The sequence below is a fragment of the Carassius carassius genome, chromosome 16 (genome assembly GCF_963082965.1).
Source record: "Carassius carassius chromosome 16, fCarCar2.1, whole genome shotgun sequence".
Lineage (NCBI taxonomy): Eukaryota > Metazoa > Chordata > Actinopteri > Cypriniformes > Cyprinidae > Carassius > Carassius carassius.
The window spans coordinates 18,046,095-18,061,359 of record NC_081770.1 but is presented as its reverse complement, the minus strand read 5'-3'; the positions used below and the strand labels follow the sequence as shown (position 1 = coordinate 18,061,359).

Here is a 15,265-nt window from a genome sequence, read left to right as displayed (position 1 = left end):
TCACATTTAATGAACAGTTGTTAAACATCTTTAAACTCTCTCTCTCTCTCTCTCTCTCTCTCTCTATATATATATATATATATTTGTGTGTGTGTATACACAACACATAATTATTTATACCTGCACAAACAAATCTCTCTGATTAAATCTAAAATAACAGTTACTCAGTCAAATGTTTGCAACTTATCCTGTCAGCAAAAAGAGACATATTTTGATCAAAGATTTTTCTGATCTGCTGGGTAAACATGATCTGAAAATACGGCTTGAATACTGAAGCGACAGTTTTTTTGGGACCACTTCAAAATACTGTGGCTCCAAAAAGTATTTGGACACTGAAGTCAGAGGTTTAGAGTAAAGTTAGTTAAAAATGTATGGGTGGCATTTGTAAACAAATGCTGCAAGACCTTTCACAACTGACTTCACTTGTCTGGGCAATTCTTGCAGTGACTTTTTGATTTCAAGATGATTGTTTGTGTTTCCCCTCAGCCTTCACAAACATTTGACAACCAGAACATGTCAAAATGTGTTTGAACTCTGTTTCAAAACCTTTCAAATGTTCTACAGGGGCAACTCCGCGTGCATTTGAGTTCAGTGGAGTGTGCCGTTAGCATGTTGCTAAGCTAATGAGAAAATACTAAGCATACAAATACATTAACTGGGTTTCCATCAAAAGTTGCAAATTTAACTCATGCGCAAATTGAAATATCACATAAAACATTTGCAAATAAGCAACGTTTCTATCTAACGAGTCGAAGAGAAAAAAATCTGGCACTATAAATATCACTAAGAAAAGTAGGAGAAGCCACTGAATGTAATTTACGATATGATGAATAACCTGCACCTCAGAGCGAGCAGATGAAACAAAATAAATGAGCTTTCAGAGTAGGATTGAAAACGAAGTCGTATAACAGTTCAGGGAGGCAATTATACAGAAATAGTTTGATGACAGACTTTGCTTGGGCATTTCAAAATGACCATAACAACATTTCAGATGCCGTGGAAGAAGATCAGTCTGCTGGTTAGTCAGTTTTTACTGTCTCATAGTGCAAATCACATAAATTTTTTGATGCGCATGGAGGAATTTACTCGTCAAATGCGTTTCCATCTTCCATTATTCACATTAACCCTTTTTCGCACAAGTCAAAAACCACCTCAAGTGAGCGTAAAAACGTTTTTGCAAATTAAGGTATTATTATTATTTGAAATTTGGCATTTCCATCACTCATTTCTGATGCAATACTTCAAAATGTGCATAAAAACAATGTGATGGAAACATAGCTATTGACTGCATAAATATTAGGTAAAATAATTCAGAATTGAAAACACTTTTCTGCCACCTTAGATTAGGTTTTTTTCCCCCCACTCAACTCATCTCAAAGTATTATGGGATATGTGCAATGCTAGATATAAAACATTATGTAGAAACTAGATCTATTAGAGAGAACAGATCCATGCGTATTTCTCTCTTAATTCAGACGAGATGAATTTTCACTGGAGAATTCAACATTATGGATTCGCAAGATGGTAACTGCAAGACTGGAGTCGTACTTACAGTATAAGTGCCACTGCATATCTTTTCAACTGCTGCTGAATCCCAGCGGTGGTTACGGCGGTGGGCTATGATCAGGTTCTAGAAGAAGACAATTCAATTCAAGTTTATTTGTATAGCGCTTTTTACAATACAAATCGTTACAAAGCAACTTTACAGAAAATTACGTTTGTCCAATATTTAGTAGTAGTTTATAAGTGGTGACTGTCAGTTTGTGCACGTATTACAGGATTTTTCAGAAAAATTAATACAAGACGTAGTCAGCCAGACGATGAAGATTATTAACAGCAATTATTATATGATGCAGTCACACTTGTAGCAATATTAGTTCTGTTTGTTGATTCAGGGTTAGCATCATCCGGGGTCCTCTGAGGAACAGCATCATCTCTTCTCAGGTGTTCTGGATCCAGACTGGAGCTTGTGTAAATCCTAGATACCACGGGATAGACAGAACACAAGCAATACAGAATGCAGTGATGCATGCTGGAACACATGCATGCTCCTAAACTTCCAGCATTAATTGGGCTAATTTGATGCGGCCGAATGCATTTTTAGCAAGTCTTCTCATGAATTTTTAATACGAGCACCATAAAACTTGGGAAAAGAGGGGGGCTGGAATTATTTTTGTGGGTCAGAGGCAGCCTTCATAGATACTTCTAGAATCTACTGCGATTAATCAAGTAGGCTCGTTAAAAATAAACAGCCTGTGATGTGATGGTTCTCAACGTCCACGTGATTGCTTCACATTTAATTGCAGAGCAATAATCATAGACATGGATGCTATTTATGCTGACAATGCATTGTTTTTGTGCTCAAATGGAACAAAGCCCAGGATTCTTGAAGTGCTTATTTAAAAGTTGAATTACTTTTAATACCTGCTTTACTCAGTATTTTATAGAAATGCATAAACTGCACCAATATCTTTGTCCTTATCTATAGCCTACTGTATGTTGTCAAATGCATAACCGGTCAGTAACTGATTTAATTTGGGACTACACTGGTTGCGCTGCACATGTTTTTGATTTGCCTTAAAAGAACCAGTTCATTAGTCTAACCATTTGTAAAATGGACTACTCTGGTTGCATTGCAGGTGTTTGATTTACTAAAAAGAACCGACTCATTCGGCAAACAGACTTACTTGTTTGAGCTGTATGTGTTTGATTCACTAAAATGGTTGACTCATTAAAATAATTTGTTTGGGAAATTGACTCGTGTTACATGTGTTTGACTCACTAAAAAACATTCATTAGATTATTTCTTTGCCAGACTGGTAGTGCTGTATGTTTTTGATCCACTTAAAAGAACCAGCTCATTAGAGTCCTTCATTCGTGAGTCAAACTGGTTGCGCTGCATTTGTTTAAATCACAACAAATAACAGGTCATTAGATTAACTGGTTGCACTGTAGCCTATTTTTTTGGGGGTCACTAAAAAGAACCAACTCAGTAGTTATTTGTTCGAAAATCAGACTACACTGGTTGTGCTGAAAGTTTTTAATTCAGTAAAAAGAACCAAATCATTAGGAATCATTTGTTCGCAAATTGATTTTCTTGGTTGTGCTGCATGTGTGTGAGATTCTACACTTGTTGCAGTAGCGGTGTTGTCCCTTACAAAAATTAACCAATTTCAATCATTTTGACTTGTTTTTCGATCTCTCATTTTTGTGGTGGTTCATCGTGAGTCATGTTTTCGACCCCTTGTGTTCATTTCTGTTGGAAACTGCAGTGATATGTAGCCTACTTATTGGTATGCATTTCGTGTTTTGTGAAAAAGTTCCCACAGGTAGGAGTACATTTTCATCATGAGATCAGGTCGGAACAAACTATGGTTAGTGTAGCAAAACCATGGTGAATTAGTCAACCTCATCTCACGACCAATTCGTACGTATTTTACGAGGTGGCTTATTCGTACGAATTTTTCCGACCTCACTTGTACGATTTAAACCCCAGTGATGGTTAGGTTTAGAGGCGGGGTTAGGGGTAGGTCATTCATACAAATTCATACGAATTGTGCAACTTCTAAAATATGTACGATTTGGCAAAAATCGTATGAACTTGTATGAGTGTGGTCGTACGAATTCGTACGAATAAGCCACCTTGTAAAATATGTACGAATTGCCGTGAGATCGGGTTGGAATTAGTAGTTACCAAGGTTTTTTTTTATTATTAATTTTCGTAAGGGGTGCTGCTTATGTCTGTTTTTTACTTTAATGTACTCAACTGTTATTAGTTTATATTTTTTAACTAGGCCTATTCGATTCCTCGAATCCTATTTATAGCTATACTTTGGGACTTGGCTTCTGTTCTGTGTAGATTATTTACGAATGTAATCATGACTTAAATGCTTGATGTGACATTTTAAAAACAACGCAATAGTAAAATTATTAATATGGGGGAAAACGGAAGTAAAAAAAAAAACTCCCTATGCAAACAACCCATGTTATGCTATTCTAATCAGATATTCAGTGTTCAGACAATGCTCATCAGCAAATGGACCTGTTCACGTATGGACTTACAATGTCTCCATAAACATGCTGGGAATTTATGAGATGAACCAATATGTTAACTTGCAGTTGCTATCCATAAATCCAACAGAATGTGTTGACGAGTTATTATTGGAGAGAGAGGTACTGTACAGTAAGCTGCCACTGTGGGTGAACCATTTGAAATGAAAGTCGATTTGCCTGAGGGCAACATAGTCTGCAATCTCTGTCTGCAGTTACCCAGGCAGAAACCAGAGACCTTGAACTCCCACTCAGCTCACACACACACACACACACCACATACACACAATCAAGTTATGTTAAATAATCCAGAAATATACTCCATCGCATGTGTACATGATGTATTTTTCTTGTGTAAGTATCTGTCTTTTGCACTTTAACTGTCTTATTGGTACTCTGTTCGGTGACTGATTAGAAATGACAGAAAAGCACCTAACTAATTGTGTATTTATTCATGTCTTTTAATTATATCACATTATATTACTAAAGCAAGTTTTCAGTTAGCCTTCAGTACACAATGTAAAAAAATAAATAAAAAAATTTGAAGTTGTAAATAAAACCAAGACAATCACAGTAAGTTTTACCAGAAAATACTATTTCAGTCTTTCTGTTCTGTTACTTGCCATTTCTTTGTAATTATTTTAAAAAATTATACTAGCAATTTTGAGTGAAAATTGTTTCAAAGTAAATCATATCCTAAACTGAATACTGTCTAGTAAAACTATATTTGGTTAGAAACTTCACAACTATTAAAAAACAAGTTCTATAAAGCATTAACATTGGGACTATAAAAATTCAGACGGACTACATCCACTATGTTGTTACTAGCCTCAGTTGATTTGTTTTTACAAAGCGTTTTCCTTGACTTTATGGGATGGTAAATTATTTATCAAATGTGCACTTCAGAATCCCAGCAGTAGTTGTCAGTTTTCAAGCTACTTTTCAGATTTTGTTTTAGGAATACAATGACTTTGGACATACTGCTCTTTTGACATACTGTTTTTCACCTACTGTAGTTTGGAAATACAGGTGCATCTTAAAAAAAATTGAATATCATGGAAAAGTTCTTTATTTTTTGTAATTTAATTCAAAAAAGCAAACTTTCTTATATTCTAGATGCATTGCACACAAACTGAAATATTTCAAGAGTTTTTTTTGTTTTAATTCTGATGGTTATGACTCACAGCTTAGAAAAATAAAAAAAATCAGTATCTCAAAAAATCTGAATATTTTCTCAAAGATCAATAATAATAAAAAAGATTTACAAAACAGAAATGTTCAAGATCTCCAAAGCAGGTTTAATTATGCACTCAATATTTGGTTGGGTCTCCTTTTGCACAAATTACTGCTTCAGTGTGGCGTGGCATGGAGGCGATCAGCCTGTGGCGCTGCTGAGGTGTTACTAAAGCCCAGGTTGCTTTGATAGTGGCCTTCAGCTCCTCTGTATTATTTGTCAGATTTCAGTTATCTTCCTCTTCACAATACCCCATAGATTCTCTGTGAGGTTCAGGTCAGGTGAGTTGGCTGGTTAATCAAGCACAGAAATATCATGGTCAGTAAACCACATGGAAGTGGTTTTGGCACTGTGGGCAGATGATAAAGTCTCCATAAAGCTTGTCAGCAGATGAAAGCATAAAGTGCTCCAAAATCTCCTGGTAGATGGCTGCATTGACTTTGGACTTGAAAAAACACAATGGACCAACACCAGCAGACATCACGGCTCCCTAAATCATCACTGACTTCAGAAACTTCACACTGGACTTCAAGCAGCTTGGATTCTGTGCCTCTCCAGTCTTCCTCCAGACTCCAGACCTTGATTTCCAAATGAAATACTAAATTTACTTTCATCTGAAAAGAGGACTGTGGACCACTGAGCAACAGTCCAGTTCTTTTTCTCCTTACTCCAGGTAAAATGCTTCTGAAGTTTTTTTCTGGTTCAGAAGTGGCTTGGTTCTAGGAATGTGACAGCTTTTCCTGAAGACGTCTGAGTGTGGTGACTCTTGATGCGCTGACTTTGGCTTCAGTCCACTCATCGTGAAGCTCTCCCACATTCTTGATTCACTTTTCCTGACAATCTATCCAAGGCTGTGGTCATCCCTGTGGCTTGTGCACCTTTTCCTACCACACTTTTTCCTTTCAGTCAACTTCCTATGAATATATTTTGATACAGCACTCTGTGAACAGCCTGCCCTTTCAGCAATGACCTTCTGTGGCTTGAGGGTGTTGATGATTGTTTTCTGGACAACTGTCAAGTCAGTAGACTGTCCCATAATTGTGGTTGCATGGTCTAAACTAGCCCAAGAGGTACCCAGTATTTATACTCAAAATTAATCAAACTAATCAAACTCAATCAGAGTAATCATCAGAATAAAAACAAACAAACAAACAAAAAAAAACTCTTGAAATATTTCAGTCTGTGTGCAATGAATCTAGAATATAGGAAAGTAAGTTTTTTTTTTTAATTAAATTACAAAAAATAAAGGCCTTTTCCATGATATAAACATTTTTTGAGATGCACATGTAGGCATACTCGGACACAGTGTGAGAATATTGTGCACAAGTCTGACATATTTTATATTTTGTTTACATTTTTGGACAACTTTCATGTAGCAAAAGTTTTAATGCATCTATTCTTTAAAAAATACCTTTGCTCTGCAGAAAAATATCAACATACAAGGTCTAGAGGGTGAGTAAATAATGACAGACTCCTGATTTTTGGATGAGCTTTTCCTTTAACAAGGCTCTACTGAATAGCTCTGTGGATTTGGGTGAAAATTTGAAGGAAGAAAAAGGGTTGAGGGAGAGAGAGAGTGGGGAAGACGGAAGGAGAGAGGTACGAGGAACAGGTCTTATGCCCGGGGACAATTCTTCATGGTGACAGAGAAGTAGGCCACTGCTAAAAATGAACACTTGGAGCCTGATCTCTTTTACTCACAGATAGAGAAAAACACATTCAAGAAAATAAGTGCTTCCTCTGTGCGCACAAAGGGAAAAAAAACAATCATTTTCTGCTGTCACAATCATTCCTTTTATCAATAGACGGGTCATCTCTGTACTTTTTGAACTCTGTGAGAGAAATTCCCTTAGAAATGGTTGTGTGTGTGTTTTTTTTTTTTGCACATGCTTTCTGTATTGTTTTTGTTGATGATTCACCTAAAGGATTCAGAGAAAAAAGGATACCTGACAAAACCCTCAGGAAGTGAGATCATTTTGGTGGGAAAAGAACTATCCAAACCATCAGAATGTATTAGTAATGTGTAATGTTTTAAAACATGACAAAATTACAGAAATCAGTATAGTAATTAAAAAAATCTAATTAAGATTGTTGACACTTTTATATAAGTGAAATTACATAAAATAATTTTAATGTAATTTGAAAAATTGTAATTTGTGCTGAAATACTGTGTGCAAAAGTTAACTATTATTATTGAACTTTGGCTAACATAAAGTTGTCAACAGTCTTTATAATTGTATTATTTTTTAACCATGCTTAATTTTTTCCCCCAAAGGCAATCCAACTACACCAAAAAATGACACAATTTATCAAATGCATTGCTAATACTTTTGTGTAGTTTTTTTCCCTACCAAAATTATGTCAGTTCCTGAAGGTTGTCACATAATCTACAAAAGACTAAGGGCCCTATAATATACCCGGTGCAATGCGGTGCAAGGCGAAACGCAAGTGTGTTTGCTAGTTTTGCGCTTGCCAAATTCCGCCGTGTAAATAGCAAATCCGTCATGGCACGAGCGCAACTGGCTCTTAAAGGGAATGGAAGATGAGACTCTGATTGGTTTATTGCACGTTACTCTCAAAAAACACCCATTACTCATTATGAGAATAGGGACAACCTGTTTAGACCATGCGCCCAGGCACGCCAACCGTTTTTCCGTCATTAAAATAGTAAAAGTGGATTTGGACATACCCCGAGTGCACCTGCGCCGTGCGCTTTACACTTTACATTTAGATCATTAAAATAGGGTCCTAACATTAGATAGGAAACTGATGGAGACTATAAATCGACATCTTTCAGGTCAGGAGTTCTAACGAAACTAGATATTTAAAAATCCATTCCATGTTCACTTAATCAACATGGTTCCAGTCTTTAAAATTTGTGAGTTTAATATTTTATCCATTATAGAAACATGAAAATGCACTATACAGCAGGAATGATCCAGGCATTTTATGTGTGCGTTACTGCAGTACCACCTCTTATTCCCAGATTAAAGAATTCAAGTGCAAGATTTATTTAATATTGGCTCGCTGTAAGCAAACTCCTTGAAAGATTTACACGGCTTATATTAACACATCTGCAGTAGGCAGAAAACTTCTGTATTTCATCTTAGAGCATCCTGGTCCCATGTTTAATGCATGTTGCTTAGGTCCGAGGACTTGTTATATTGCTTTCACAGTTTATTGCTTCTCTGATTGAATACGATTACAGATGCTCCCAGTTTGCATCTGCATCTCCCGGTATGGTGCAGTAATGGAATTATGCCTCCCTCTACACTACATAGAACATGCTCAGTGTCACTTACAGTTACAGCTAGCAGATTTAATTAAGAGACATAAAGGGTATGTTTATCGTTACGCTAAGGATACAGGGTGCAGTATATTATGCTGCAAGTTTTGGACTTGTAATTGCTCAGGTTAAGCAGAGAGTAATTTTGCACTCCTTGCCAAGTTTGTGTTAAAGTGGCTCATTAAACAAGACAAATGTGCTTTCGGAATGAACAGTTTGGACGCAGCCCATTTGATTCCCGAGTTGGTGCATTTGATATGTTCGAAATGGCATACTGCTTTTTGTACTAATATATATATAATATATATATATATATATATATATTTTTTTTTTTTTTACAGTAGCCTATGCAGTGTGTGCATTATGCAAATCTTTGGCATAGAATATACTTGGAATATATATATATAGCATTACCCAGTGCAGTGTACATAGTATAGTGGTTTATATATTATTTGTAATTTAATGCCTACCAAAAATAGGATGCAATTATAGTATGCTTAACTTTTAGCTGTATAAAATATATATATATATATATTTTATACAGCTAAAAGTTAAGCATATATATTTTATACAGCTAAAAGTTAAGCATACTATAATTGCATCCTATTTTTGGTAGGCATTAAATTACAAATAATATATAAACCACTATACTATGTACACTGCACTGGGTAATGTATCCCACAATGCAATGGACACACTTTCACAAATGACCCATAAATAACAGCAACCACATTTTACAATTTTTTTTAATTGCAAAAATACCAAAATTACAACATTACCAAAATTGCTTTATAGACTACCAACATTAAAACACAACAAAATGTACACAAAATGCAAAATAACTATTTTCAAAATTATAACTGCATGCAACATGCTCAATTTTGCATGCTTTGCTTCATACGGATGTTTAAAATTCCTATTCCTATCCGTTTCTGTTTTACGTACTCCACAACAGCAGTGTGCAGTACATCAGTATGCCACTCTGAACAGATTCTTCTTAAGTTCGTCTCACTCTGTTGAATCATTTATTAATGGTCATTTATGGCCATGTACTCATCTGAGTCTCTGTCTCATGGTGCTTGTGGATGGATGCACATTTTGACACCTCGATGGTAGAAACTACAATCTATCAGACGATTCAGCCTACTGCAATAGATCTCAATAGCACATTTACATTGATGTCTGGTGATTTTCAGAAGGGGGCAGGGAAAGTGATCGAACACATCCAATTAACAAAGGCGAGAGATTTGCCTCTCACTGTTGGAACTAATGGTCTGGATTCTTGTCAAATATTCATGAACGCTCTGGTAATCTAAGTTGGGAGGACATTTATAAGTAATACGCTTTATAATTAACAACAAAGGCTTTGTGCATTTTTAATTCATTGTTGATCATTTTGGTGATTCAATTTGAAGGTTTATGACTAATCGCTGATATAATCAGTCAAACCTAGCATGTGGTTTGAGTAAGAATGCTAATTTTAAATGCATATTGTTGATTATGTCAACATTTAGGACTGGATTAGCATATATATGTGCTCAAAGCTAACAGACATGGAGTAACAGCCATAAAAAGCTTAATTTGGTTCCAAATTTGCTGTAAAACACCTGGAATTTTACAGTTCAGGTTTGCTTCGGTGAAGTTAAATGTGCAGGTCTTTTGCTATAGCCTAAGGGAATCTTGTTATACTTAATTTTTTTTGTTCTTCCTTTTTTTAGTTCATAAATGAAAGCTTTCCCCTCAGCCCTGGCATAATTTGTTTTCCCATTTCCATAATAGCTTCCATACGGTTTCTTCTTCACCTTGGAGAACCTCCCAAGCAAGCACACAAACATCTATAACATATATATGAACATATATATTAATCTGAAAAGCTAGCATCATTTTTGTGTCTGACATATTTTTGGCTACATTAAGCTAGTTTAAATATACATTACAAAAGTTTCATGTTGACTTTTGAGGAACCTATGTATAATTCCAAATGTATTCATAAACTACATACTTTCTAAATCATTCACTTAATTATCGGGTGATGTAGTATGTTAGAATACTTACACAGCAAAGCAGTTATTGTATAGTATACATTTCACCGCATGGGAGACAGACAATTACACATTTAGTTGAACTAGCTTTGGCTGACGTTAACATTGTGTTAATATTAATAGTATTTTAATATAAATTTAAATGAATTAAAACATGAATATTTTACTACAAATTTTGATTCAGTACTTTAAACAATACTTCATATTGTATTTCCACAAAAAGGACACATTCAGTTAATCAAATGTGTCAGTAAAGACATTTGTAAAGGTTTTTATTTTTATTTTTATCCTGTTCTTTTTAACTATTTTTAAGAACTCTGCTAAAAATGTATTATGATTTTCACAACAACAACAAATTACAATGATTTCTGAAGGATCATGCGATACTGAAGACTGGAGTGATGATGCTGACATTTCAGCTTTCCTATCACAGGAATAGATTACATTTCACATTATTATTATTACTGTTTTTACCTTTTTTTAAATTTAATATAAATTCTTGAATCTTGCAAGACGTTTCACAAATGAGGGCTACCATCTAGTCCAACTATCTTTGTCCTGATGTTCTCAGTGGTTGCTTCTGCATTGTGAAAACCTTATCTCACTCTCTTGATTGTTTCAGTCACGGTTTCTCTGAGATTTCCTATATCAGATCAAAGACCCCTGGACCAATGCACAGCTCACGATTTTGAAGCAGAACTTCTGAAGAACTGATAAAGGGAATCTCTAAGAGAGGTATTGTATGTAGACCCATGGTCTAGTTGTGACAGCGCAGCTCTGATCAAATGAAAGCTTCACACGGTCTTTATCTGTAGCTGTTGCTGAGCGTCCCTCTTTGACAACCAACGCCTGACTGCGCATAAGTGGAAGGGAGCAGAGAGAGGGAGGAGAAAAGAGAAAAACAGCAGGAGGAGTGTGAAATCTAACCAGACTACGTTGAGGAGCCACAGGCTGTGCACAGAACGTTGCTCTGGAGTTCGAAAGGATGAAAGGGGAAGATTATTGCTGCAGAGATTTTCAGAGGTGAGGGCAACTGGAAACTTATTGACTTCTTTGGCGTCAATACTGGGGAGGAGATGAGAATAAAGTGATTTTAGTCCACAGGAGGCACAGGACTGTTACTGTGGATGAGTGACGTGCTTTTAATCCTTCAGAAAAGAGGTCATTTTTTTAAATAGATAAACTTACTTTGAAATACTTTACCTTTCAAAACCCACATCGATTTTTGTGGGACTGAGAGATCTGAGGATTGGATCGGATTTGAGACTTCGGGGCTTCAAAGACATCTTCCGCTGCAATTTTTCTGAGAAAAACATGCGTACGTAAACCACATGCAGACTTACTATTCAGTGCAATCTGGAATCATGAACCTCATAGGAGAAGCAAGTCAGCTGTAGTCTTGTGTGCGGCGCTCTGAGGAATAGTGCTGGGAACGGATTCACTTCTGGCATAAAATGACAAATTTATCACAGCCGATATTTCCTGACCCACTCTTTCAGAGAGCATGTGGCTTATTTCGCCTTCTCCACTTGCTTTTGAAGCTGTGAGACTCTTCTTTGGAAAATAAGAGCCGGTGGTTGTGCTTACAGACCGGGAGAACTGAAATATTTAATATTTAATACTCTGGTGGTGAACGATGCAATTAACGATGAATGAAAACCGAAGCAGCTGTGATCAGTATGCATAGGTTGCCTGTGTTCACTCAGAGAACTGTGGGAGTGAGTTAAGGCGAGAGGACTGATGACTGATAGCGGAAAGAGGTTTGCTGTGAGGTACTATCTTGTGCGTTAGCTTGTTTGCTTCTGGCTGAATTTAGAAATAGAAAGTGTGGCTCATTCTTGATCTTTTTCTCTTGCTTCCTCATTATTTTATTCCTCCCATCACGCCTCAGTTTGAGGAACAGGTTGCTGTGATATTAAGCCGATTTAGATTAACTACTGTTTCCAGGACTGCTGTGTCTTTGGGATGAACAGTTAAGGCAAATCATATGGGTCTACAAAACTCTGTTTGATTGAACATTCAGCCACCCATCATTTTTATCTTGTCTCTCATAATCAACATGGTCCCACCGCCCCCTTCCAACAAGCCACACGTTTGCCTTTCGTGTGTGCTTATCATGAGTAGCATGGCGCTGCTGGACGCCTACCTTGTGGAGCAGAATCAAGGTCCACGAAAGGTGGGCGTCTGCATCATGGTGATGGTAGGGGACGTGTGTTTCCTCATCGTGCTGCGGTACATTGCGGTATGGGTCGGCGCCGAAGTACGAACTGCTAAACGCGGCTACGCCATGATCCTCTGGTTCTTCTACGTCTTTGTGCTGGAGATCAAGGTATACTTTGTCTACCAGAACTACAAGGCAGAAGGCGAGAGAGCGGACGCTCTTACCTGCAAGGCTTTGACGGTGCTGCTTTCCATTTTTCTGCCGGGACTTTACGTCACGTTGGCAGCCATCGACCACATGGAATACGTTCGTCCGCTCAAGAAGAGGGAGGAGTTGAGGAGTCGGCTGTTCTGGGTTGTGGTGGATCTTCTCGACATCTTGGACATTCAGGCCAGCCTATGGGAGCCTCAGAGAAAAGGGCTCCCTCTATGGGTGGAGGGCCTTACTTTTTTCTACTGCTACATACTACTTCTGATACTGCCGTGTGTGTCGCTAAGTGAAATTAGCATGCAAGGTGTGAACATTGTGCCGCACAAGATGTTGTTGTATCCCATTCTCAGTTTGGTCACTATCAATTTTATTACGATCTTTATACGGGGAGGGAATATGGTGTTTTATAGGGACATCCGAGTGTCTGGAATACTAATGGGTAAGAATGTCCTCGCCATTGTCCTGAAAACGTGCAGCTTCGTGCAGTACCGGAGAAACATGCAGGAGGCGTCAACACCCGCTCTCGCTCCAGAACTACAGAGGGACGCAGTGCCACAAAGTTCTCGAGGGGCAGTGCCAGTCGTAATGCCCGTGCCCATCACCATGCCAACTCCGCAGGTAGTCATACAAGATCTCACCACACTTCCAGAAGAATCCGAACTTGAGGAAACATGACAAAAGGGGGAATGAGAAGAGTTTGCATGGAGGATAACTGGACAATGCACAACATGAACTGCTTTGAGATTTTTTGTCCTAATTTTAATGTGGGTGTACACTGTATGATTTATTACTTTAAGAATGTTTCTTATCAGATTGTATGATGAGGTTAATGATTGGATACATACCAGAATGTTCTGTATATATAGGGCAAACATTTAGCTGCACTGACCGGGCATTTTAAAGCACCACTTAATCATTTTCTTCAGTATTTGTCTATTTCCCTGTAGAAATATCTAAACAACCTTAAAATAAAATACATTTCGGCTACTTAAAATAAATGTTTATATTTTGAATTTTCATCTTTTCACACTGTTAAACTACTTTAACAGTTTAATGGGAAATAAATGTAATCAAAGTGGCAAAATTCACAGAGTGTGCACCTACTTTTAGTGAAAAAATAATGAAGATTAAAATCATTGATGAGATGAATTGTTTGTCAAATGAAGACACAAGGCAGCTGTGGATCTATAGGGGTCCATTCATTTCCAGAAAAAAGTCTTTAATCCTGAAATGTAGTAGTTTATGAACTTTATTAATTAACAAGTGGAATGCCAAGCAAATCGCACTTGAATGAACTCTCAGTGACTCGATGATTGTACAATCACAGACAGCTGCGAATATATCATCTATTTTCGTTTTTCCTGGTGGGTGTTATAAATGTGGTACATAATGTTTTTTGCGGTAAAATCATCATATTTTTGCAGTCATTTAATAACTACCGTATGGTGAAAAGTTGTATTTTGAAACAACTTGTACTATAATTCATTTCTGTTATCTTATTACAATGTGAATGATTTATATTTGATGGTTTTATGCTTCATATATTCTTTGTTTTGATGTTTTATGAAAACCAAATGAATGATATTTTGCTATTAAAACGTTTTTGTTGATATCTAACATTGTTTTTCTCTTTTTATTGATGCTATGCCACCTAGCAATGCAGCTAGCGACCTCCATCATTTGAAACTCCATCATTCCTTGTTCTTTTTGAGCAACAGTCTGCTAAATGCACAAACATCCACAAAGTGTTGCGCAAATCCAATCATGTTATTCAGTATGATTATTCTGTTCTTAAGCCTCTGAACTCTTCTTATCTTGTCAGTTCAACATGATGATAAAAGGCAGCTTGTCTGTTTCTTCTACAAATCTAGAATCGGAGGCGTTCTCAATTAAATACATTTGTCATAATCAAATGCAAACTTAGCAAAGTGTCGTCTTTCACTCTTAAATTATTAGCTGTTGTAAACTCACTCAAAATCTCTGAGGGCTTTCTATTTAAAAACAAAAATCTAAGCTCAGCCATACATAGTATTTCAATAACAATAAGTAAAAAGATGTGTGCCTTGGGAGAATTAAAATAAATGTTTCATGACAACGTTTACCATGAGCTACAATTTTAGCATGTTGCTATAGCTACTGTTAGATGACAAATATAGCACAAAGAAAAAAAAAGTAAATACACCTGACAGTTTCTTATTGCCTCAGTGACACCATATCTGCTTCTGTGCCAGATAGAAACACAAATATATAAATCGCATTTTTTTTACCTGTCAAGAGCAAAG

General features: G+C 36.7%; 1 protein-coding gene across 1 annotated transcript; it reads left to right on the top strand.

Annotated features, from left to right (window-relative positions):
* The first annotated feature begins 11,069 nt into the window (after nucleotides 1-11,069).
* Nucleotides 11,070-14,594, top strand: LOC132159781 (transmembrane protein 121-like). Its single transcript, XM_059569387.1, has 2 exons — nucleotides 11,070-11,347; nucleotides 11,428-14,594. Exon 2 carries the CDS (start codon nucleotides 12,672-12,674, stop codon nucleotides 13,656-13,658), a length of 987 nt encoding a protein of 328 aa, XP_059425370.1. The 5' UTR covers nucleotides 11,070-11,347; nucleotides 11,428-12,671; the 3' UTR covers nucleotides 13,659-14,594.
* The last annotated feature ends 671 nt before the right edge of the window (nucleotides 14,595-15,265 follow it).

Coding starts and splice junctions, on each gene's coding strand:
- LOC132159781 (XM_059569387.1), top strand. CDS start 12,672: ATGGTCCCACCGCCCCCTTCCAACAAGCCACACGTTTGCCTTTCGTGT.